The sequence below is a fragment of the Dreissena polymorpha genome, chromosome 8 (genome assembly GCF_020536995.1).
Source record: "Dreissena polymorpha isolate Duluth1 chromosome 8, UMN_Dpol_1.0, whole genome shotgun sequence".
In the NCBI taxonomy this organism is placed as follows: Eukaryota; Metazoa; Mollusca; class Bivalvia; order Myida; family Dreissenidae; genus Dreissena; species Dreissena polymorpha.
The window spans coordinates 96,812,309-96,839,477 of NC_068362.1; the positions used below are offsets into that span (position 1 = coordinate 96,812,309).

Genomic DNA, 27,169 nt, shown 5'->3' on the forward strand with positions numbered 1-27,169 from the left:
ATTGTTTACTTACTTACGTTGTTTACTATTTTAGTCGTCATTTTTATAAAGTACCGTCATGTGATTGGTCAATAAAAATGTGCAGCTTATGAAAAAGCTAAAATGTTATTTAACACAGCGTGAAAATAAGGAACAGCATTTGATAAATTAAAATGTTGTTGTTTGTATCAATCAGTTAAAAATAACTGGCAAAGCGATCCTGGGTAAGGCATTTGGATTGTTTATCTGTAAAAAAAGTCAGACTCTCAGAAATATTGGGTTCCAAAAATAACTAATGCAATTGATGTTTTAGTATGCCGTTCTAAATCATTATTTACGACGCGAGTCCTTTTGTTATGACACGTCATGAATTAATTTAAAGCCTTCACGCGCATTAACAATAACAGATTATCAGCCTATACGAGTATTTGTATGACAAGCTTTAATCTGGTTCGTTAAGCGTACCAACGATCAATACTTCGAGTAACCACGATTGGTAACTACATACAACAATTGAGACTTCCGTTAAGCGAGTGAAATCCTTCTCTATGTCACTACTTTATCAGCCCCGGATAAATAATGGATTTATTTTAAACGCGTTAATAATAGCGTGGCTTGAAAATAAGACAGATGGACTAAAATGGAGACTATTACAGCAAGAAAAGATCTTAACGGAATGACGAAAGTGGACATGGAAGAGTATTTTGACGATGTTGAAGTGGAATCATTATATAGCTGGATTGACAGGATTCCACTATCCAGACCGAAGAAAAATATTTCAAAGGACTTTTCTGATGCTGGTAGGGATTTAAATCATTTGTTTTAGTTTTAATATGCAGATTATAGCGGTGTCAATACTTCAGCTTAAACGTCAGTCGCGTGTTTACAATACGGTATCGTTCATCAAAAGAGGCTTTGATAAAAACTGCGTATTGACTATACAATTTCATTCAATCTAACATTGATATAGTTTAGTTTATACACGTGTTGTCTGTGTGTTTGCATTCTTTGTTTTATGAACAGAGGCGTGCCTGTTATTTTCACGCATGTAAAAGTGTTGAGCAATCTGTTGCTAAGCTGACACGTTCCATTAAACCCGAATTAAATCTCAATAATGCTACAATCTAATAGATTTGAATCCGAAGGCCACGGTCATATTATACTTCAATTGAGTGAATCTATATAACAAGCATACACAACAAAGAACTAATGTCTCTAGGATAAAATAAATTCGCATAATGGGCCTTCCGATTGTATGTACTTAAATTTAGCTAAGGTGGAAAATAACTCTATGATCTCGTATTTTATAGTTTTTTTTATTTTTGTTTAAATTTCGCCTGTATCAAATATCGGCCCTTTGTTTCTGATCTTGAAGCATGAATGGAGATCTTTAGTCTTCACATTATAAGATAAATGACATTCATCCACCCATAAACCGATTACGAAGATTAAGTTTACTTTCGCAAATTCTTTTGAAAATTCGACCGCAATATGCGTCTTATGCGATCAATTTGTTGTATTTTGTTGAGAGAAAAAAATAGGTAATCCTGGATATCAGCTTTCAAAACAATAGCACTTGGGATAGGGTGATAGTTTATTGACAGAGCTATTTATGTTTAAATCGCCAACTCATCATTTATTGCAACAAGGTTCAAACCCTCATTAACATTACCTTCCTATGTCGCGTTGACGTCCATTTTCTGTTTTGTCAGAAGTTTCTGTTGATAATGTTGCTTAAGCACTCATACATTTGTTAAGGAATGCAAGCCTACGAGTAAAATGCATTTTCTTACTTATACAATAGTATATTACATTGGCTATAGTAAATGTCTATTAAGAAAGGCATTTTCTTTCCGTTGTATTCTTTTAAAATTTAATGGAAGGTTATATGAATTTTTGTAGATTTATTTAATACATTTTTAAAAAACTACTTTCTAAAAACGTTAAAACAATTCAATAGTAATGTGTTTTAAGTTTTGCGGTTTTTGAGTTGTTTTTAAGAAAACCAAGCGTAGTTTCTTTTGGTCTATTTACACTAAGGTTCTAAGTTGAATCTTTAATGGACACATAATGCCAAGTTCATCTTTTAATGACACATTAGACACACATGACATTCCTTAAACACCGTTCGATCAACATGTTTTCACCAAGCGACCGGGAGCAGCCGTCGAATGTAGCGTTGTTATTTACTTAACGCATTAAGGACAGGTAATATATCAGTCGGGAAATACCGGGGGCATCGCGCTCGTATGAAAAGCTGGAGCACTAACCGGAAACGGCGAATTCGTATAAGGGGCGATACAGGATAATCTTTGTATATATACCGCGTCTTTGAGGATGCGTCAGAATGGCTTTTGATGTACTGCCATTATGCCAAAAAGTGTTGTTGACTTCCGATTTACTACTAATAAACCGACACGTTTTACTGACTTCCGATGTACCGACATTATACCGTTAAGTTGTACTGACTTCAGATGTACCGTCATTATACCGTTAAGTTTGACTGACTTCCGATGTACCGACATAATACCGTTAAGTTTGACTGACTTCCGATGTACCGACAGTATACCGTTAAGTTTGACTGACTTCCGATGTACCGACATTATACCGTTAAGTTTGACTGACTTACGATGTACCGACAGTATACCGTTAAGTTTGACTGACTTCCGATGTACCGAAATAATGCCGTTAAGTTTTACTGACTTCCGATGTACCGACATATACCGTTAAGTTTGACTGACTTCCAATGTACCGACAGTATACCGTTAAGTTTTACTGACTTCCGATGAACTGACATTATACCGTTAAGTTTTACTGACTTCCGATGTACCGACAGTATACCGTTAAGTTTTACTTACTTCCGATGCATCGCCATTAAACCGAAAAGTTTTACTCACTTCCGGTGAGCCGGCATGATAACTGGCTTATTAAAAAAAAGTTCATCAAGTTGCACAGTTGTTGCTTGCCGTTAAGTCCAACATTTACATTGATGTTATATCAATACTGAGTTCAAATCGAGATACACATGCATGCCATGTTAATAAATCATGCAAAAAATCACCATTATTCTCTCTGCAAACCGCTTTCCATATTGATGCTATGGCGATCCAAGTCCCCAAAAAGTGAAATCTTGCAATAATCGTATCAACCTGTATATATATTTGTAAATTTTTTTTCATATGGCTTTTTAATAAAACGCTTACAACTTACTATCATTTATTTAATTAAGTGTTACATTTTAGATAATTGTGTTATTGTGCCCGCAATATATATAAGACCGTATATTCTGTAATAATTGTAATGTTGATTTGCACAGAAATCACTGTATAGCATGAGGATAATAATTACTATACGTTATAGAAAAGCAAACGTTACACGAGACATTATTTTGTACCTGTACGCGTTTAACGTCTTTCATTCATGTTAAAGTATATATCTATAAAGTAGAGTACAATTATGTTCCATTTCATATTAATTTGAAGAAATGTACAACGATTTGCCGCTAATGTATACTTCGGTCAATTGAACAAAGGTGAAGTTCTTTAAATAACCCTTTTTACAGAAAATGCTGTAAGAAGCGAACATTCACATCAATGGAAAGCATTAAAACAACGTACGTGTTCGATTTTTGTTTCATACCCTGTTCATAGACTATCAAATCGATCCGAATTTCAAACATAAGCATTCAAGTCGTGTATTTACATTTAGTTTAACTTCTGTAGAAGCCTATGTTTATTTAGGATTGCCCTTACCGATTTTCATATTTAATCAATTAATGATTATTTGAATCTCCTCCAATAACATGAATAATTAAACACACAAATTGTAATTAATTGGTTGCTCGTACTTATCGTGTGTGCACAACAAATAGCCGAATGTTGATTTTTTACACTGTATTTTGTACAAGCAATACTTCTACAACAACGTATGCTCCAAGTTCTTTTCCGCAATTTTGGGAATGGGACTGGGTCGTTTGGATTGGAAAAATACGTTTTGATAAAACATGAAAAATTGGTGTCGTTGTTTTCTTGCTTACACAGAATTTAACATTGAGAACTAGAGTGTTTACAATAGTACACTTACTAAGGTTGAAGTTATATGGCTGGATACGTAGGTTAACGAAATGTTGCGATTAAATAAAAAATAACAACCATTATTTGAAATATGCATCAAGTGTTCAGTCCCCAACCAGTCGTCAAGTTCAGTTACACCTTAATGTCTTTAGATGTTACTATCGTATTGCGTTTGACCTGTATAATAGCAATACTTTCGTGTATTGAATTTCAATCTATCAGTACGGATCAACGAATAAAGTGATCGCATTTGTTATGCAAAATCTATATCGGCAGCTTATCGACCAAATCGTTCCTATCACGCGAATATACTTTCTTTATCCTTTCGATTGTAGTCTTGTTTCTATTTTTCGTAAACGCCCGCCTTTGAAATAACCTAGAGACAAGAGAAATATTGTTTATGGCGATTATTTACAATCCCCTGTGACAATATGTATACTTGTGTGCTAAGACGCTCAGGATAAACGCTTAAATGTCGTCCGGGGTTACATTTAATTGGGGTTTCATACCCACTTCTGTTTGAATATTGCCTTTTATACTGCTGTATTTCATTTTGCGATTGCCGTTAAATTGACATATTTAATTCGCTTACGTTTCAAAGCATACAAAAGCATACAAATGCCAGAGACCTTCGGTATTGTTACATATTGACCGCAAAATACTAAGTCTTAAAAGGCCAAGAATAAGTGTATCGATTCGATCGTTTTCATTTTTTAATCTTCAATTATTTTATGTTATGATTATCCATTCTAGGGTCGACTGGATTTACGTCCTAAATCTACACATACTAGGGATTTGTACAGGCGTTTTATTATTGTTGTCATTGTTGGTGTTTGTTGTTTGACTCTTTCGATGACTTTTTTGTCGCATTTCCGCAAGAAAATGATTCTAAGATTCAAAATAGACACATGACAAAATTGCATTGTATGTGCATATTTTTTCCGATTTATGGAAGTTAACATTTTGATTCAGACACCAAAATTCATGACAGTCATCTTTGGTTATATCCGCTGTGAACATATTGTTGGGCATTCTAATGTACTACATCATAGCATGCTATGGTATGCTTTCATGTACTAACAAACATCGTAAACATTTATAAGATACCATTTTTTATTGGCTTAAGGTAGCGCACCTCTAATGATTTCCCGCGATTTATTTGACGATCATTGCCGATCTTCAATTATCGGTTATTTCCGAGAGATGCATTTTATTTTATTTTTAAACTTCGAATTTTGATATGTGTTTACCTAATTCATTTAGAATACATTATTTTCACTATAAATATTGATTTTGATCCAATTATCATGTGAAAAATACGATTTCGCGATTTCTTCAAAGATCGACGAGCCATTTTACCTGTTTACTTATGCATATGTAATTTAAAGTAGTACTGATGAGAAGTTGTCGTGGCCGAGTGGTTGAGACGATGAACTAAACAACCTTGTGGGATCTTCCTGCGCATGTTCGAATCCTGCCGACACCGCATACTTTTTGCGACGCGTTTTATTTCTTTTATAACGTAATATGATTTAATAAAGCATATAAGATATGTTTATTGTTAAATATGTTGAAAATTGTATGCACATCCTTCAATTTTTAAAATTAAAACAACGTGATGGCTAAATTGGGTAATTTACTGCTGAAAATACGAATGATGAAAATTGCATTTTTATTTTTATTTCAAAAAGTAAATGGTAAATCTGTATATTTCTTGGTATTTTTGCTGTATATAGTGTTTCTATAAAAATTAGTTTAAAATATAGCTTAAATGATACTATTTTGAATTTTATGACACTTTGTTTTAAACCTACCGATTTTTTACTTGTCTGAAATCACTAACATTTCATGGCGCTATTCCAAAGATGAAAATTTGTAAAAAATAAATGCCTTTAAAAGAATACTTATTTCATCTTGTTTCAATTTTAAACACCTTTACTGCATCTGTACACACCAACTGCATGCCCATATTTGGATACTTTTGAATGAATTATGGAACTTTTATATACGCCAGGGGTGAAAGTAAACTGGACAAAAGCCGAGCGTAAGGGTGGTTTTGAAAAAAATCGGTACATTTTTTTTAAAGCATGGGATGCCTACCTACAAATTTGCATGTAGTTCAGTGAAATGATGCTGATTAGGAAAATAATTAATTAAATTATATTCGGATATGTGCCCATTAGGGGTGCGCTACCTTAAGATAATGTGACTGATCAATCATTATGCCGTTAGTTGGTGAAATGACGTATAAAAGCATTTCATAACACAGATCTTGTTGTCATTATTATCCATATTTTATCAAATTCCTCCATTAAATTTGTGTGTTAGCTCGCAGAGACTCAATAACTCACGTCGGGGACTTCATTGGTGTAATATAGTATAAAATAACATTTTTTTTGTCATTACCAGTACACGTTTCGAGTATGTTTTTTTACACGCATGTTTGTCAAACTAGCGTGTCATCCCGTATTCAAAACGATTATGCAATGATAAATAGATGGGCTTATGTGCTTTTACTTAACGAGCCACTTAGCTCAGCGCGTCTTGTGCAAGGTTGACACCGATGTTTTTTGTTGCGTACTTCGAACTATTAAAGCTGGTTCTCAATGACTTTTAAAGCATGATATATTGACTGGGTGTTGTCTCATGTTTACTCTCGGATATTTATTCAATGGGTCGGTACTTGGCGAGGCTTATTGTTATCTGGACCGCTTGAACGACTCCGTTATGTAACACTCGTTTTATTTTATGCTTTCCGGTGGTTTATAGAGAAATATCAGTGAATTAAAACTGATAATTTCACTGTTTCAAACAGTGAAAATTAACATGAAAAATTTTCGATAAATTTCACTGTTTACTGTGAAATGACGTAAATTTTTTTGACAGATGACGTCATTATCTTAGCTATTTTTTTTGTTAAACTCTTAAACAATGTATAAAAACTGTGAAAAAAAAGCATAAAATAATAAGAAAATTGGTTAGATTCGATGGAATATCAATTTTTATTAACGAGTGATCACAGAAAATATATATTTTCTATGATCACGAGTGAATTAAAATCGATATTCCACCGAATCCAACAAATATCCTCTATATAATGGGCATTATCGGCAATTTTGAATGTATGTCTATTGCAATTATGTCCATACTATTTTTACCAAAACAAATATTTTAATTTTTATACTTCAGTATTTGTTTTCGATAAGAAATATTTTTATTTAGTTCTTAAATCCTGAATATTAAATTCCATAAAGGATCAGTCCGCTTAAATTTAAAAGGCTCAGCAATACATCTTGGCACCCCCTTACTTATCTATGTAGTCCTTTAAAGTTTAATACCAAATAACTGTTACTCGGTAGGGGTACCATTGCAAGTTTTATTTAAATCTGAATGCTATTAAACATACTAGTTAAATATGATTATGATGTATTTCAGTTTATGGACATATCTTTGTGGAACACGATTTCCATATGGCAAATAAACATATATAAACACAAATCGTTTTTCAATGAAATCTTAATGTTTTGAAATTCTCTTCATTCGTGAAATGCCCTTTTTAAAAGCCTTGGGTTTGCTTGTCTTGTCCTATTTGTGCACATCTGACAACAGAAGCGAGCCATTTTATAACAACATGCCATTGGAACGAAATGTTTAAACATTTCTATCTCTCAGTATGGCACATCATTCCTGTGTAGAACACGCAAAACTGATTTATCTAAACGACCCTTTAAACTTTCTAATGTAAAATCATTTTAAATGCGATGTTTTTGTTATTATACTTTGTGTTTGTTTTAGTGTTGTGTGCGGAAGTTATCAAGCACTACTTCCCTCGCATGGTGGAAACACACAACTACACTCCGGCGGCTTCCACCAAACAGAAACTAGAAAACTGGTACTTGTTAAACAGGTAATTGCTGTGCGGGAATATCAAACTGCGCAACAGAAGGTTAACCCATTTATGCCTAGTGACTCTCTCGTCCTTTTAAATTAGATCAATTTATTTCCAAAATTAGGGATGTCTAGTATATTTATTTCTATATTTAGAATATTTCTTACAGAAATTCCTTTAAGCAAACAGCTTAGACCCAGATGAGACGCCGCATCATGCGGCGTCTCATCTGGGTCTACGATGTTTGCCAAGGCCTTTTTTTCTAGACGCTAGGCAAAAATCGGTTAATCTCTATTTTCTCCCTGTACCGTTAAAAAGTCTTAATTCTAGAATACGGAGTTTGTCTAATGCGATCTACTCTCACTTTGTTTTAAATTTCAGTTAATGTGTACTAGCAGCATTGTTTTAAAAACCTAAAAACTTTAAAGCCATGTTTGAGGATATTACAAAATTCAGAAAAAAAGGTTTAAACAATGAGTTTAGTGTAAGTTCTTTAGATGGACCAATAACTTGACGGCTGTTGATCCGTTCCCTCTTTCAGAAGAGTGTTACGACGGCTTGAGCTCGACCTATCGGATGACGTCCTTCGGGCTCTGGCCAATGGAAAGCCAAAGGTCATAGAGCGCGTGCTCATGCTCCTGCGTCTCCAGATTGACAAAATGCTCGAGAAAACAGGTAGGGACGGGTCGTGGCGGCGGCAAGAGCTGTATTACACAAACCCAGATCCGGTGTACTTAAGGCTCCGTCTAAACTCACCGCCATCTCACTCTAGTAAGTACCGGAAATTAACCCCAGAACAGAAATATCGTTTCCTGTTGTCATACAGTTATCTGTGTTATGATTTCCTATGACGTAGTTTATTCATTTTTTTAGTGTTTGTTTTCATTGTCTTTGCCCTTACTAGATAATTAATGTTTCCTTCAAATTATATTTCAACTTTTTATTGTAGTCGAACGTCAATATAATAAAACATATTAATAGCATTCGCGTTGGAATTAGCATATTTTTGTTAAAATGTTGAGTTTATTTTGTCTTCTAGACCTAAGATAGACTTACATTATTGTATATCAAATACAAGTATTGTATTATTATTAAAGTAATTGAAATAAATTGCGCTTAAATGTACGAGTATACGCTGCAAATGGATTGGCTTTGTCGTATAAGTTATACTATGGATAAACTAGTTAATTTCATACTAAAGATAACTACTTTGACATTTAATTCAATTTATAATCAAGTTTTAAATAATTGATCCGGTAATCCTTGAAGTTGAGCGCCTAAATAGCGTTACCTGCATTCTTATGATTAAAAGGTCTTTAAGTTGGAGGTTAATGCACACTTTTGGATTTAATATAAGCCCCTTAATATAAGACAGGATTACACACACATGTACATGCCACATTGAAAATAGAATAAACTTTGAAATCTAAAAAAAAACGGTGAACATAAAGATATTATTCTTCGTGTGTATGTTAAATTGGCAACAATGCAATTTCACTCGCGAGACTGGGACAGACGCGGGGATAGACTGGTATTCTTACCTAGCAGCCTGGGACTGAAAAAGATACGCAAAGGTCGCTTAATTATTTATGCATTTATTTAGTTATTTTATTATTAATATAAATATTATTATTATTATTATTATTATTTTAATTTTATTATTATTATTATTATTATGTATTTATATTAATTCAAACTATTCATTTATCTATTCGTTCATTTTTTAAACAGTCATTCAATACATTCATTTAGTAATTAATTCGTTACTATATTGAAATGTAGTCAAATTTGTTTTAATGTACTAGTGTTTCATTTAATCTAGTACTAGTAATATACATTTAGTTGTTTTATTCGTCATTATATTTTATTTATCACATAAGCGATGTTCATTTACTCTTGACTTTCATATGTCTATGCGATTAGACGTGAAATAACGTAATATGTAAAGAGTACAATTTTATTTATTGATGTCTTTTTCGATAACACTACTAACAGCGTAGTAGAGATGACAATAAAGCACCTCGATATTTACAAGCATACAAAGGCAATAAGTTAACAACGTACAGTGCGAGTTTAATCGGAGTTGACAGAGTTTATTAAGTTCTTTTAACTCCTAAAATACAATTAGATTGTCGTGTATATATGACTTTATTGGTTAGAAGAAAATAGTCAATTATGACCTGTTTATCAGAATGTAACTTGATGTAGGTGGTAATACCGGCGTATCCATCGAGTAATGTATAAAATAAAATTTTGTATTTTAAGATCAATATGAACGAGTTAATTGTAATTGTTCTAATTGAATTTTCATATGTTATGTTACAAGATGCCTATACTAATATTACTACTACTATTGTATATTTACCTAGTGACAAACCAATAATTGCCAATGTTGTTACAGTTTGACACATTTTAAAAGATAAATTTACAGACCATTTGTGCAAGGCGCATTATAAATGTGTATACGTTGTTCTGAAAAAAACTGGGCATAATGCATGTGCGTGAATTGTCGTCCCAGATTAGCCTGTGCAGTCCGCACAGGCTAATCAGGGACGACACTTTCCGCCTAAACTTGATTTTAGGTAAAGAGGGACTTCCTTGAAACTAAAAATACCATAAAAACGGAAAGTGTCGTCCCTGATAAGCCTGTGCGGACTGCACAGGCTAATCTGGGACGACACTTTACGCAAATGCATTATGCCCAGTTTTCTCAGAACGCGACTCATGTGTATACGTTGTTGAACAGCCAAAAACGGCGAAGAAGGTAAGGACATTATTCAAATGACCTTCTGCCTATAACCATGGGGTACACATTATTAACAAACCACACAATGTGTTCCCAATAAGCAGGTTTGAGTTTTAAAACATGTTCTTATCCAGTAACTGTAATTGGATATATTAACCCGCCTTCAGTGTTTTACACTGTTCTTTTTTCCCCCATTTTTAATTCCTATTTTTCAACAATAACACTCATTTTTCACTATTCCATCAGAAAAATACTTAATTATTATGATAAGTGATTATCGAGAATTAAGAACATACACACGTTCAGTTATTATTTGTTATTATGTATCCATAACACGAAACGGTATTTGGGGTTTGAACAAGTGCCATGTAAATGGAACAACATTTGGTTGGAAAGCTGGAGTGAGGTGGTGAATACAATGTACGGTACATCAATTTTGTTGTTGATTATGTTTTAAATCAAAGTTATCTTTCTGATATTATTTTCTTTTATTTCTGCTTGATTTAATCAATTTTTAAAATTTAATTATTATTTTAGTATTCTTAAATACATAAAGGTAAATTCTAAGATGCTTTATGTTAGAACGTGTATTGCATACATTATCGTTTACTTCCAGTTTCATTAAATCAAAACATGTATTCGCCAGGTAAACTTCATATTGTTCACGTTTTGGCTAGAACGTATTCATGGTATTTTAATGTTTTACAGTGTTTCACGTACCAGGTAATTGGCGGTTTATGCACACAGGAGTAAAATCCTAATTACTATTATGTAATTCCTGCATTTATAATAATTGCCAATAGCTGGGACGTTATTCCCAATAGCGGGGCAATCATATACTCATTTGAGATGCTATTCAAATGCAGCAAGATTTTTATTCCGAGTCACTGGGATACATCAATGCATTTGGATTTCGGATATACATCCCTGTCTTTTTGTTGTCAATGCAAGGTTTTATTCCAAAGTTCTTAGGATGAACAGTTTTTTTTTATATTTTAACTTATTACAGTATTGTTGTTCCGTTTTAAACACAAAAAATTACATTTGTGTTTGTTAAAACTTAATTTAAATAATTCCAACTTTTTTTGGAAAAAATGCGTGTTTACAATACACTGGTTGGGTGTGTTTGTTTTGGTACGCAACCTTGTGTGCAGTTATGTTTCTGTAACTGATTGTCTTGCAATGATTTATCATATATTTTTATGTTTACAAATTGACTATTTTTTTCTTAAATATTGTAGACATATTTATAAAGTATCAATGTTATTCATAAAAGGCTAAGAGGGTTCTTTCATGTTAGACCCCACGCTTTTTGTTATTCTCTTTTACATTTCCTTTGAAAAGTTGTGTGAAGAATACAGTTTTGTACAACTGATTTTCAGGGCTCTTGTTTGGACATGCTAGTTTCCCGGTAGGGATTCTACAGTTACCACAACACTAAGTAATTGTGCGATGTACAGAATGTAGACATAAAATGCATGAGTCAACTACACGTAGCCTGCTATTACTAATATGAAGATGTAACATGTTCTTAAAAGGATGTAAACTTAGACTTTCTACTTAAAATCGTTCATGATTAATTGGCTGTCTATGCTTGCATTAAATCCTTTTTGATTGTCAGGTTTTGTTTAAGTATGCTGCCTTAGCACTTTCTTGGATATGCAGGTTTTGGCATCTGACAGTAAAAAACTGACATTAAGTATAAAACAACTGATTGCAAAGCTGTTTTCATAAGCCACTAGTCCTGAAGTTTTTAATCAAGTTACAAGATTTCCAACAGTGCGATAGCAAAATAGATTACTAGTATTCAAATAGATTATCTCTTTTAGATGTGAAAACCATGTTATAATATAAAAACATTTTGTTGTTTGAATAAATATCTACGACCACCCAGTTATAGAATAGACTAGATATATAATACATAACATGCTAGATTATATTAATAAGATGTTTGTTTACTATAATGTCAAATATGTAGAATCCATTGTTATGTATTGTAACTTATTGTTATTTACATACTCAGTGTAGCTCAATGTACATATGTGCATGTGCGTAAAGTGTCGTCCCAGATTAGCCTGTGCAGTCCGCCGACGCTAATCAGGGACGACACTTTCCGCTTTTATGACATGTTTCGTTCAAATGAAGTCTCTTCTTAGCAAAAATCCAATTTAGGCGGAATGTGACATCCCTTAATCTGGGATGACACTTTGCGCACATGCATTATGCCCAGTTTTCTCAGAACGCGACACATATATAACAAAGTTATTTGAAGTTCACGTTTCTTATAAGTTAGTTACTTGTATATCATTTTACCATCCGAAATATTTTGTGTGAATGTACACCTTCCATTTTGGTGTGCTTGTCTCCTTTTCACTTTTGCACGAGTTTGGTTCAATATAAGCAACTCTTGGACGTGTTGTATTACATTTTAAAATGATCATATCAATTGCCTACTGGCAATTAATTAAGTTTTAATCACAACCTCTTATCAATTTACCAATGTTGTGTTTTCACTCACAACACTTTTTCCATACACACCCTTGATAAATATTGTTTTCTGAACATGGGCATGTTTCGGTAAAACACCGTTTTAGTGTTGTTTAAAATTTTCCAAACGTTTATACCAGTAACATATTCTCTTTTCTATCACGTGAATATTTTTATATATAAATGCAGTGGAACAAACATAAATATCATTTACATGCTATATACCATGTATATTAAATTGTGATGAATTCTTGTCAGTATAAAAACTATAAAAAACAGATAACAATTATCTATAGTACATGCAATTCCTGTCTGACTTTTATTAATTACCAAGCCAACGATATCGTTGGTTTCTAATGGTCAGCTTTGTGACCCTGTACTCCAGATACACCACCAGGTATAAAGTCTCCGCGGGGTCCGGACAGTTCCTCGAGGTCTTTGTCCCCTAACAGACTCACCAAGTCGGAAGGGGCAGCTCCATCGCCAAGAAAATACCAAAAAGGCGAGATACCTCATGGCCACCCGGACCGAACGTAAGTGTCTTAAATATTGACAGCGCCGTGTATATAAACCCTCATATTTGCCATCCGCTGCATTTCCATGCACAATCTATGGGTTTAAATTTACATTAAGAGCAATAATACCGAATTCATCTCAAATCATCCACGTGTTACGTGTTTTCATATACAAATTTTCCAGCGGCTGTCGTGATGTTATTGGCTAAACATTCCAGCGGCTGGCGTGATGTTATTGGCTAAACATTGCGTGATGTTATTGGCTAAACATTGCGTGATATTATTGGCTAAACATTGCGTGATGTATTTGCTAAACATTGAGTAATGTTATTGGCTAAGCATTGCGTGATGTTATTGGCTAAGCATTGCTTGATGTTATTGGCTAAACATTGCTTGATGTTATTGGCTAAACATTGCGTGATGTTATTGGCTGAACATTGCGTGATGTTATTGGCTGAACATTGCGTGATGTTATTGGCTAAACATTGCGTGATGTTATTGGCTAAACATTATACTATGCTACCACTTACGCTTTTTATGCATGTCTTTTTTTGTTTTTAAAATGTGAAAATCCATAATTCAATTCGCAGTGCTTTTGATGTATTCAAAATCTTATTAATTATTTTTAAGGTAAATACTGTGTATGCTTTATTTTATGTCATTCAATATTAAACATATGTTTGTATAGTTGACCTTTAGACTGAAGAAGTGCCTTGAATATATTAAGGAAAATCGTATTAGTAACATTTAGACCTGTCGTTAACGCATACATCATTAACGCATGTGCATAAAGAAAATGCATATATGCTTTACATGCATTAGAGAACGCGGATGTCAATTGGCTTATCAAAAGTAAAAAACATGTCTCTAAGAAGAAACTTACAATTAACTATTATGCCTATGGCTTTAATTCAGTTTGGTAACCTATTCCAATAACATGAAACAACAAATCGTTCATTTGAATGATAAAGAACAATTTCCACGCATACTTGTCTAACTGCTCCCTGTGTCTAATATACAAATACATGTAAATACTTCATAGCCATTCATTCTTGATTCGATAAAGTCACCCAGTTACTTAGAGGTATGAATTGTATGCAGTTATTCTGAACTTTGTGTTAACATTGAGGTGAATAATTTTGACGATGGACTGTCGGCAACAAAATAATATCTTAAGTTGTATCACTGTTTATTAGTAGGTAGACTGATATGGAATATCTTAAAAGAACAATTAAGTATCCGTTGACACTAAAAGATACAGGTCAGTCAGATAGATAGTGAAATATAATATATAAGGTACGCAAACCTAATTACTTTTAGATGACTTTAACTGTATTATCAAGCAACGTTATTTGTTTGGTCCTCCCGTACGTCATATCAAAACAATGAATCATGCATAATTATTTGCGTCGTTTCTTTTCGGTTTGTTTCACTCTTTTAACGTATTAACATTTAATTTTAATTTAATTTTCTTTATATTTAATATTTTGTGCATTTTTGAACCTTTTCAGATCGCCGACAGTCCCGTCATATCTTTTATCTCAAAGACTTATTGAGTATTATCCGTAAGTCTATTAGGCTTTCGTACATCACGTGTCTTCGTTAGCAGCCTACCGGTGCTAGAGCTCTGTGTTTTTGTATTAGAATCTTTTGCTTCTGTAAATGGAATTAGATATAACATAAAAAATAATCAAAAATACAAATGTTTACTAGTTCACACAAAGATTTACGATGGCACTAGCGGATATATCCAATTGGATAGGGGATTTCTTTCTTACCACTCGGCTAGTTGTGATGTTGAATATTACTCTCCTTTAGAAGAGTGATTGTATGTGTGTTTGCTTGTGCGTGTGTGTTTCGAAGTTTATGAGGGTTTTTCCCGCGTCCGAGGCTGCATTATGTGAGTAACCGGAGTGCTTCCTAGCATTTCGACCTAATTGGCATGCAATACTCAAGAAAGTTTAGATGAGTTTTGAATTAAACCTGCGTTTTCCAGCTACATTTATTTAGTTGTTACTGAAAAAGTTTCAGTATTTTGGTATGGTCTTGTCTTTTGGGACGAAAACCTGGCGTACCCGAAGGAAACGGCCCTCCCCACTGCAGGGTATTGCATCATGAATACTCTTGAAGGCGGGAAGTAGTGTTATTTGAATATCTGGATTTCCCCATCCTTTTTCTACAAAAAGCTGTATGATTAATATAGAACAAAGTTTATACTTGCCTGTTCAAATACTGTTTTATCAATAATTAAACATTACATTTAGTTTAAATTACTATATCTTTTTAAACTGTAAACCTTTACATATGTGTTTTGAGTGTGAGACAGATACAAACAGTTCAGAAGAAGAACAACTTCCATACCTTTTGAATATAAACCCATTATATTTTCATGCCAGCCATTATCTAATCATATGATATCTGTTTATACAAAATAGCATTAGATAGGATTAACCCTTTATATTTGCTTCATTATTATAGTCATGTCCTATTCGTACGAAAATTATTTATAAATGAATTCTAACTACGTTAAGTCTACTCTATACATATTTTTTACTCGGGTATTCCAGTATGTATAGAAACTCGTAAGTCTCTGATCATTGATGCCTAACTCACGTTTAGCACGAGGTGTTTACTTTTATCTAATTTGTGATACCAGTCATCACATACACATATACAAACATGCTATATCATGGCGAAAAGACAGTTCCATGACCAGTTACAACTTTCATTTCGAAATGCATTATTTAGTATACCGGTACGTTTTTGCGAGTTAATACTTTCAAGTATACTATCAGTAATATATACGTGTAAGCATTGTATTTCAACTCTTGGATCTTATAATAATAAAACGTCGTACATTGGTTCATTTTTAATTATGGAATGCTTATCACTTAGTCTTCTCAATAATTAATAATGAAAATAGTTCATTCCCTACTTAAGTATGCACATATAAACACTCGTTACATATCAACATGTGTGTTTCATTAATATTTATGTTGCGAAAACCAAACGTAGTCCTTCGCTTGTCAGAATTGAATATTACAATAACTACCTTCGTGCTGAGCAAATTATGCAAGGCGAATATTAAATATAATTTGTTTTACGACGGATAAAGACATAATTGATGCAAGACACACTATATTCAAGAAATATATGTTTAGAAGTTGTATTTGTTTACTTGATAACGAACATCATGTTCACCGAAACAAAACATCTATATACGTTTCTCATAAACACCTTGTCAAATGCATCTAGTGATTCGTGTGTTATTTATTTCGTCTCTGGTGAAAAGTTGAATGCAGGTACTTAGGAACCCCTTTCATTGAATTTGATCAAGTGGTTTAAGATACTAGCATTGAATGTATTTAACGTTTAAAATGAACATTGGTGTGGACCAACAGCAATATGTGTTGTCACTTTTTCTTTATCGTAAGTTACTCCGTTATACGATTGGTATCTAGGAAATGTTCAGTCAGAACACCATCATATTAATCTTAGAAGACAATATGTAAATAATTTAAGGCGTATAAAGAAAAAAAAGTGAAGAAAAAAACGTTTTCAGCTTTTCTTTGCACGTTGAACGCCCGCTTTGACGATTATCTCCGGGAATATTTTTATGTTGGCTCTCCATAAGACAATTTCAAACATTTTCATTGGCAAAATTTAAGCATGGAAGATTTGTATTACTTAATATAACAACTAAACAAAATATGTTGCTAATTGGGAAAAGAAAAACAATTCAGACGACACCGTGTAATGATGTGTTTGTTGTATACAAATACACTGCCAATTAATATAAGAAGTAAACACAATTTATAAAGAAAGAATATCCACATCATGTTAAGAAGCAACCACACTCTAGAATTAAGTATCCTCATCATACACAAAATCTTTCCAAATCACATAAGGAATTTTTTCACGTCATATAATAATGAACCGAAACCGTATAAATAAGTAATTAAATCATACAATGAAGGTCAAAAAGCATATTAAGACATATCGGCGTAATGTGACTTTAAATATAATTACAAAGTGTCTAAATATATTGCTACATGGACAGAACGTCGTTCAATTTGTATTCATAGGACAGTTGAGACTTTCTAGAAAATACACTGGGTACGTGTACTTGTAGGCGTAGCAGTTGATTCAAGTTAAGATTACATAAACACTGTCTATCTTTATATAATTGATATCTTGTTGAATGCCTGCCAGAAAAAGGGTTTTATAAATTTAATATATTTTAACAAACAGTATTATTTTTAATTTCAATTCGTGTCAACTGAAGTATAACTTATTTTATGGACATATTTAAATCTAGGAACTCATGAATTGAAAGAGATCGTATTGAAATAAAACCTTCTGATAGTTCTCGGCGTGCATTGCTGTATTTTTATACGCATAATACAATTCTTTACTGTATAACGGCTTGTCTGCTTATTTATGTACTCGTAGTTTCATATTTGCTACAGGAAAAATACATTTATATGTATTCTCAATATAGCATTATTTATCAGGATATACCATTTCCAGCACTAGTATTCCTTACTACATGAAAAACAACATGAAAGCACACACGGAATCAACAAACTATACTACTTGTACTGTTTAAAAGTTAATATTTGGTGCAAATATTATCAAAATATTAGTATAATACCAACCACAATGCACATTCGTGTTTGATGACCTTTATTTAAAAACACAAATCACGTGTTATTTATAAACTACATGTTACTAATCTATGCCCTTTTCTTTTCTAGTAGTGAACATCAATTTTTATTTCTAACCTCAAATCTGCGTGGGAGTGTTTCAACATTTTACACATATAGTCATAGGTTTTTAAACTGTCTTTCCACGAATTCACCTATATCTTCCTGTCGATGAGTAAATGTACACTTCGCAAAATTATACGTTGTAGTATATCACGATTGCATAAAGTGGATTTGGACCGCTATTCCTCAGACACAAGCAGACGGTATAGGTAAGCTAAGGCTGCGAAATGTTTTGGCTTCGTCCGCAATTTGATGTTTTTTGTTGCGACAATAATTGGTTCTAAATGCTTTGAATAACCTTGTTACAACGGCTGTTCGTGGTACTAATTATATTTTTCAGAGTATTCTTCGCTTAATACAACGCAGTTTACTCTTTACAACTTTGCTCTAATAACATTACTTGATGTTTAATGCATCTTCCATAGTTAACATAATTCGGTAAATAATACATTTAACGTTTTCATCTGATTTTAGACGACGAGTTAATGCTAGAATTAAACCAATTGAGATGCAGGCTTGATCATTGTTATAAGCAATACAGCAAGCGTTCGATCAAATCAGCTTTATTTTGTCTTCAGTTGGGTTGTAACGTACCATACGTTTTACGAATATTTGGAGATTAACATCTAAGTCTAGTAACTTTGTTCTTCTTTGTAAACTTGCTGACATAATAACCGACATTTGCAACATCTGAGATCATTGAAGCTGGCATCTTAGCATCTCGTCCAAACACACTTATATAGAAAGAAGCATTTGTATCTCGTTTTAAAATTAATTGTTAACATTCACATATCTTTTCTCCCTATGTCTCCATCTCTCAGGCGCGAGATCCACTCCGATTATCACCACCGCCCGCCAAACCCAGGGTAAGAACCATCAGCATGCCCCAGGCATTTGACAACCTTGACCTTAACGATTTTGTCCAGAATAGTTTGCATGATCTGCATGTTTTAAAATATTGCTCGGAGTTTATTTAAACAACTTTTTAATGAGTGGTTGTTACTTCGCTACCTTACAATATTTGGTCTTCATAGACAGTTTTCACTTTCCCAGATATTTGACATTGTTATTTCGCAGATTTCACCCTGTTAATATTCCATGTGTCACTCTATCAATACGTTCCGATGATTGTCCTGACTGATTCTCAGTTGAGCTGTGTAGGGGACTTTGTCTCACATGCTGTTAATAGTTTATAAAGTGCCCAAACATTGCAATGCTCATCATGAATGCAGTATTCTGGCTGAATTTAAATAGTGACAGAAACACGCACACAGATAACTGAAATTTACATGTAATAGATTTTATATGCATTGTGATGCTTTATTAAGATCTCTGTTAACAGGTTGGAAGCACTGGCCTTTGATTACCCATTCACACATTTTGCAGAACGGTAAAGTCCGTCACATGAGTGCACGTCACTTTATCACGTACAATGGATAGTGTTTAGATCACTTTACCGGCGGTGGGAGAATGCGGCACATTGTTAAAGAATGTTATGCCGTCTTTACCTAATAAATCTTATAAGAAGTTAAGTTGGCATTCGACATGCGCAAATGTTTCTTTTTGATATTATAGTTTGTAGAATATATATTTTTGCATTAGTAATGATGTATTTTAAGAAAGCTCTTGGTGTTGCGTTGTATTTATGCGGAATGAACATACCTAAAAACCCACATAACTCAATTTCATCTAAATTATTTTCAGCCGTTCTTTGTTTATTTTATTACACACGTAACGCTTTCTGCATTACACATAAACGGGATTAGTGTTTTATTTGGTGGTGGTTTTAACATTGAAGATACATGTTTTGTTTAGTTTACGTGTTTTTAATATGTCAATATACAGAATTTACATGTAATATATGTTTATATTGAAATGGTTATCAATATGTATAGCGATCGTCATTGTCACTAAATATTAAAAAATAAACCTTCGGTATACTTAAAATGTCTAGATTTATGAATGTTCATGGATGCAATAACAACCATGTCTAGATTTATGAATATTTATGGATGCAATAACAACCAATATTTATGGATGCAATAACAACCAATATTTATGGATGCAATAACAACCAATATTTATGGATGCAATAACAACCATGGCAAGCGATATCATGATGCAATATTTTAATAATTTTGCCTTAAACGCCTTGATTAATATTAATAACGTATAACAATACTCCTTATACCGATTCGTCACAAGATTATTTCGATTAAATAAATGAACATGGACTCGTATAGTTTGCCTTTAGTCATTTTGATCTGTCCAATCTATATGTGTGTGTCGCACGTTGTGTGTGGTTGAGTTGTCATGTTTGCATAAACCTTTTCGATTCTTAAAAACTTGTTTTCTTCTTCTACTACAGCCAAATATTGTGTTTCTTTTTGTTTTTATTTTATCGAGTCATATATCCAAATTAGTCTTAATATCAAACACATCATTGTCTGCATATTTAATCTCTCAAGCTGATCATTCATACGCCAATGTGTTTCTTATATAATATAGAAATTTCCGTTCTAATGAAGCTACATGTACTTACAACAATAAAAATGTATACACAATAAAGTTTATTATCATTCAAAAGGTAAAGATAATACGTACGTTTTATAAGTAACACGTCTTATACTGATCTCCGTTTCCAGATCGTATTTCGCGGACAAGCCTCTGCCCCTCGTGCCGAAACCTTTCCTCCCTGCCGTTGACAACGTGCCCCGGATACTGTTCGAGGAAAAGGAGATGGAGTGTCAGGCAAAGCAGGAGACCATTCAGGTGAGATGAGTGTATCCATGATTATAGCGTCAAAGCAGGAGACCATTCAGGTGAGATGATTGTATCCATGATTATTGCGTTAAAGCAGGCGACCATTCAGGTGAGATAATTGTATCCATGATTATAGCGTCAAAGCAGGAGACCATTCAGTTGAGATGATTGTATCCATGATTAAAGCGTCAAAGCAGGAGACCATTCAGGTGAGATGATTGTATCCATGATTATTGCGTTAAAGCAGGCGACCATTCAGGTGAAATAATTGTATCCATGATTATAGCGTCAAAGCAGGAGACCATTCAGTTGAGATGATTGTATCCATGATTATAGCGTCAAAGCAGGAGACCATTCAGGTGAGATGATTGTATCCATGATTATAGCGGCTAAGCAGGAGACCATTCAGGTGAGATGATTTTATCCATGATTATTGCGTTAAAACAGGAGACCATTCAGGTGAGATGATTGTTCAAATGTCATAGCGGCAAAGCAGGAGACCATTCAGGTGAGATGATTGTATCCATGATTATGGCGGCAAAGCAGGATACCTTTCAGGTGAGATGATTGGGTACATGATTATAGCGGCAAACCAGGAGACCATTCAGGTGAGATGATTGTATCCATGAAAATAGCGGCAAAGCAGGGGACCATTCAGGTGAGATGATTGTTTTAAGGTCATAGCGGAAAAGCAGGAGACCATTCAGTTGAGATGATTATATCCATGATTATAGCGGCAAAGCAGGAGACCATTCAGGTGAGATGATTGTTTAAGGTCATAGCGGCAAAGCAGGAGACTATTCAGGTGAGATTATTGTTGTATGATCATAGCGGCAAAGCAGGAGACCATTCAGGTGAGATGATTTTTCTATGGTCATAGCGGCAAAGCAGGAGACCATTCAGGTGAGATTATTGTTCTACGATCATAGCGGCAAAGCAGGCGACCATTCAGGTAAGATAATTGTTCTATGGTCATAGCGGCAAAGCAGGAGACCATTCAGGTGAGATGGTTGTTCTATGATCATTGCGGCCAAGCAGGAGATAATTCAGGTGATATGATTGTTCCATTATCATAGCATTACCACGGAAACACATGGTAGTTTTTATTTTGTAAGCGGCAGGAGACCATTGAGCCAATATGAGTGTTTTTATGGTGATATCGTTTACATTACAACGACCTAACTGTATTTAAAAAGGTTTTAAAAGACTGTGTCTAGGTCGATAAAGCTACAAGGTATTTTAATGTGCATGGATTTCAAAAGTAATATTGAAATAATGTTATTAAAAATGTATACACATAATCACATGATCATATGAATTAAAGATCAAATATGACTGCTGGTCAATAGTAAGTGACAACAATGATTTGCAAACAAATAAACAGTTACGGTTGACGTATGCTATTAATCTCATTATGTGTTAATTTGTTGTATCAAAACGTTCAGATAATTGGGATTGTTAAGTGATTTGATTTTGAGCAAGCGAGTTATTGCTTTTAAATAAAATATGAAGTTTTACAAGTATCATCTCTTCCCAGTATAACATTTTTTATTTACTAAATTTAATTAATGAAAACCGTTTTTGATTTTTTTTCTAGATACTCGAAGCCAAAATACGTCGTTTAAACCACCTTCTTCACCTAAAAGACGTACGGATTGATGACCTTCATAACACCTTGCAGCAGACTGTTGGATTCGGCTACTCTTCTTACCGGAAGACATAACTAACACAAATACTCCAACCCCTGTTGTTCTCTGTATAAAATATCATTTGGTTTTCGCCTTTCGTGGGAAGCTGTACACCACTATAGACATTTTTCATGAACTACATTTTATTTATGTAAAGCGTTCGGTCATGATGACGGATTGTGGGCTCCAAATGTGTAGATTGAAGTTTTGACGTAAGGGATTTTCCTTAATATAGTGCTTACAAAACGTTATGGTTGAATCGTATGACAATTTTCTTCAGAACTACCAGGACCGACAGCATTTTTTGCATTTTCAGCACAGGTGTTGGCCATAAGTGTTTATTTAAACGACTTATTAAGGTATCCCTTTGGATATTTTTCCAGCAAGTATCAGTATAATATGCTGATGTAATTATTCAGGTTCCTGTTAAAAACGTTAAAAAATGAAAATTCTAAAATCAAATATACGGTATTTGTAGCTTTGAATACTTGTTTGTTCCGATATACACATTGAATGCTGTCGTATCTGTGCTTTGGAGATTGTATTCTTGATTACGACATACCGTAATGTAAATTGTAACCCAATTACGTTGATATTGTTCAATATGGTTATGGAAATGCATGGCATAAACAAAGTTGTATATTTGTTAATTGTCTACTTCCAGTTGTGCCAAATACCTACTGGTAGATGGCAAAGTTATGGAAATTATGATACAAGATATATTTTATACACGTCCTTATACGACCTGTGAATTACATAACACGTGGTTGTTTGGTGTGTAACAAATACGCTTTAAAACTGTTTTGTTTCTTTTATATTTGTTATCCGGCACGATTAAAGCATCAATTTTGGCGTACTTTTCAAATTGAAATAAAGTTTGAAATAACATTTTATACATATTCTTCAATAAAATGAATCATGAGTAATGTAATAAGTAAGATACAAATCGGCATTAGTGTGTGCCATTGGCCCGCATATGCCCACCATAAGAGGCATTGAGTTCAAAACTGCCGCAGTTGTGCCAATACGGACGAATGTTACACCATAGCCGTGTAATAAGAGAATTCTCAAATGACATTTGCTCATTTCCATTATTATTATATCGTTTACATTTATAGTATCTTGGTAGTTAACGCCTACTAAAATGTGAAAGGGGCATTTCGAAATTGAAGAGCAATCATAGCATACATTTAAGCGGACAATGTATAGAACTGTAATTGCACTGATAGTGGTGGGAAAATGTAAGAAGTAAAATAATGTTTTTTTCGACCCATAACAAATGGTTTGAACTGTGTATGAACGTTGCGATTTTTATCTTCTTTTTTATTTAAGTTCTCAATATTTTTATAAGCAATATTTTGTAATCAACTCTTTTCACAAAGTATAATAAGTTTGCAAACACTACTTTTTATTTTTCGCATATCATTGGAGCGTATAAAAAGACACTCTTTTCCATTCATTCAAACTAAATTCAAATCGTACAAATACCTTTAGACGATATGTTATGAATGCAACTACACGTGTTAGTAATAATGCGTGTAAATTTTGAATTGTGTTTGTTATATAAACATCAGACTTTCAATATTTTGTTTTTTAAGGTTAACTAGAGCTTTTGATGGTTTTCAAATTAATAAAAATGTTAAGTGTAGCTGTCCAAATAGTTTTTACCGAGGGTTTTAGGCTTGAAAATATAACATGTTCAACCTCTCTTGCACTGTATTATTAACTGAAAATTATATGCATGAATGTTATGTTTAAGAGTGTTTTTGTTTCCTATTCCACTTACATAGCTTATTGTATGATAAACCGTTATTTATTATTATGAAAATCATGGTATCTAGTTGTTAACATTCCAAAACAATGTACTATATAAGAAATTAAAGCTTTACAAAATTATTTTTACATGCGTGTCTATCTAGATATTTAAAAGAATTGTACCAGCTTTTAACCACGGACTTTAATTGTAATACCCCTTTTTACCACTGATTTGATATTTCTGACAATATTTATGTTGTACTTTTGTATTTATAACTAAAAGTCTGGTACTATCCTCAATGATATTTCTCAAACATGTATTGTAAATAAGCTCTATGTTTATAACATTTTTATACAATATGTAGATGAATAGTATGTTAGTGAATAGTGTCTGTTATTCACTATACTTTATCTGTGATATTGTTATTATAGTGTTTAGCTATTCTGAATGTTTATTTGAATATGTACAGTTTTTCTTAAGTTAATTTGAACAGTTGTGATACATAAAACTGAATAAAGATGTGATATTTTTCTATGCTGATAATCGAAGCTTTTCAAAACAAAATTGTCAACTTGAAATTGCATTGTGATAAAAATTCAAAACGATAAGCTACATGAACTGTTATTATATCAATAGAATTTGATAAAGTGCCTTTAATTTGGGACTTTGTCAATGCAAGTATGGAGCGTCAATTTCAAATAAAAATAAATAAGATACATTACATTCTTTACACATTATAACAGTTTATTGCAGAAAAAAATGAATAAACATTTGGATATGTGCTTTTGGAACATTTATTTAAAACCATTCATTTGGGACCAATTTTGAGCATTAGTTTCCGCAATATATTGTTTTCGACTTTGACTTGATAATACATCAAAACAAAACAGAGAACAAAGTTTATCTTTTTACTAATTTAAACATCCTTCAATTATTTAAAAATAACCTTAGTGATTTATTAATTACTAATTAAATTTACTTTAAAACAAACGTTTTCGTTTTGTTATTGTTTCGAAATATGACAGATGTCGTTAGAATGTAGAAAAGTAGTATTTACCATTTTTTAAACCTAAAATGTTGTATTTAATTAGTTAGTTTATTTAAAGTATGTTTTCAATTTGCTATGCAAATGCATCTGTTATAATTTTTTTGCATTACATTTTAGTATATAAATAAATTGGATTAAAAAAGTGCATTGCTTCGGTTTCTGTTAATTTCGGAGGAGATATGTATTCAAATGATACCTATACATTGAATTCTTCTATAAATATATATATATATATATATATATATATATATATATATATATATATATATATATATATATATATATATATATATATATATATATATATATATATATATATGTAATATATATATATATATATAAATTATTTATAGAAGAATTCAATGCTGTCTTATTTACAACATCGCGTTTTTATGACAGACTAAGTTATAAGTCCCATTGATATTATTTAGGCATAACACTTTTGTTGCTTTGAATATGTTGTTGGCATACCAATATGTCACAGTACCGATAAACTGTCCTATAACAAAAATAATAATCTTATTCGTATTAATAGATCTAGTATGAAGAAATTTTTCTATATATAATTGTTTGCATATGGACCTAGACTTATTAGAAATATTTACAATTACTATCTAACATTTTCAAACAAAGTTATGCTGGAATATCACAGCCTTTTTATTTAAGTATCTTGTGCGTATGGTTTACAAACAATCGTTATAAGATCCATCAACTGCGCATATTAAACGCATGTTTGCAAACAGACTTCATTAACATTATCTCATGTTCCTGTCTAATGTGATATTTAATATATTATAATGATTATTATTATGGAAATTATAGCTGCTATCTCTAAATATTGATAGATGATACTGAATTTGTTTAACTTTATTCACGTCTCAAACAATATTTTGATTCTATAATCACGGACGCACACTGTTATGCATTTTACTTTACACATTTGAGGTTTCCAAACAATATATCTTAGCATAAAATAACTCATTTGTGGTATTCAATTGTCTTGGTGAAAGGGAAATGCAGACATGCATCTTCGAATATTTAACCATAAAGCTATTTAATGTCTTATTATATTATTTATGTACTGATGTATTAATTACATCACTCGTTTACTGGATTGAACATTTTATATCGTCATTTTACACTATTAAACTGGACTTGGCTTATATTGAACCGTATACGTTTTCGTCACTTTAGCAAGCGTTTAAAATGTTTTAAACTCAAAGCCAGATAGGGTTAACAATTACAAAGTCTCTTCATAGCTTAAAATCCAGTTTTGTCGGAAAGTGTCGTCCCTGATTAGCCTGTGCAGACAGCACAGACTAATCTGGGACGACACTTTACGCAAATCCATTAAACCCCCTTTTTACAGAGCACGGCGCATATACATTTACCTCACTGAGTATATAACATCTGCACTTACTGGATACATATCTTAGTTGATCCTAAGTCGGCAATA

General features: G+C 32.8%; 1 protein-coding gene across 5 annotated transcripts; it reads left to right on the forward strand.

Moving 5' to 3' along the window:
* Window positions 1-459: 459 nt before the first annotated feature.
* Window positions 460-25,858, forward strand: LOC127843261 (sperm flagellar protein 1-like). Of its 5 annotated transcripts, XM_052373136.1 has the most exons (9): window positions 460-779; window positions 7,848-7,959; window positions 8,483-8,712; window positions 10,688-10,705; window positions 13,560-13,707; window positions 19,280-19,324; window positions 19,801-19,848; window positions 21,104-21,230; window positions 22,819-25,858. In XM_052373136.1, exons 1-9 carry the CDS (start codon window positions 620-622, stop codon window positions 22,942-22,944), a joined length of 1,014 nt encoding a protein of 337 aa, XP_052229096.1. In that variant the 5' UTR covers window positions 460-619; the 3' UTR covers window positions 22,945-25,858. The 5 variants fall into 5 exon arrangements, with proteins under 5 accessions (XP_052229096.1, XP_052229098.1, XP_052229097.1 ...); XM_052373138.1 differs by lacking the exons at window positions 19,280-19,324; window positions 19,801-19,848 and adding an exon at window positions 15,201-15,254 and having other exon boundaries at window positions 462-779; XM_052373137.1 differs by lacking the exon at window positions 10,688-10,705 and having other exon boundaries at window positions 462-779.
* Window positions 25,859-27,169: the final 1,311 nt, after the last annotated feature.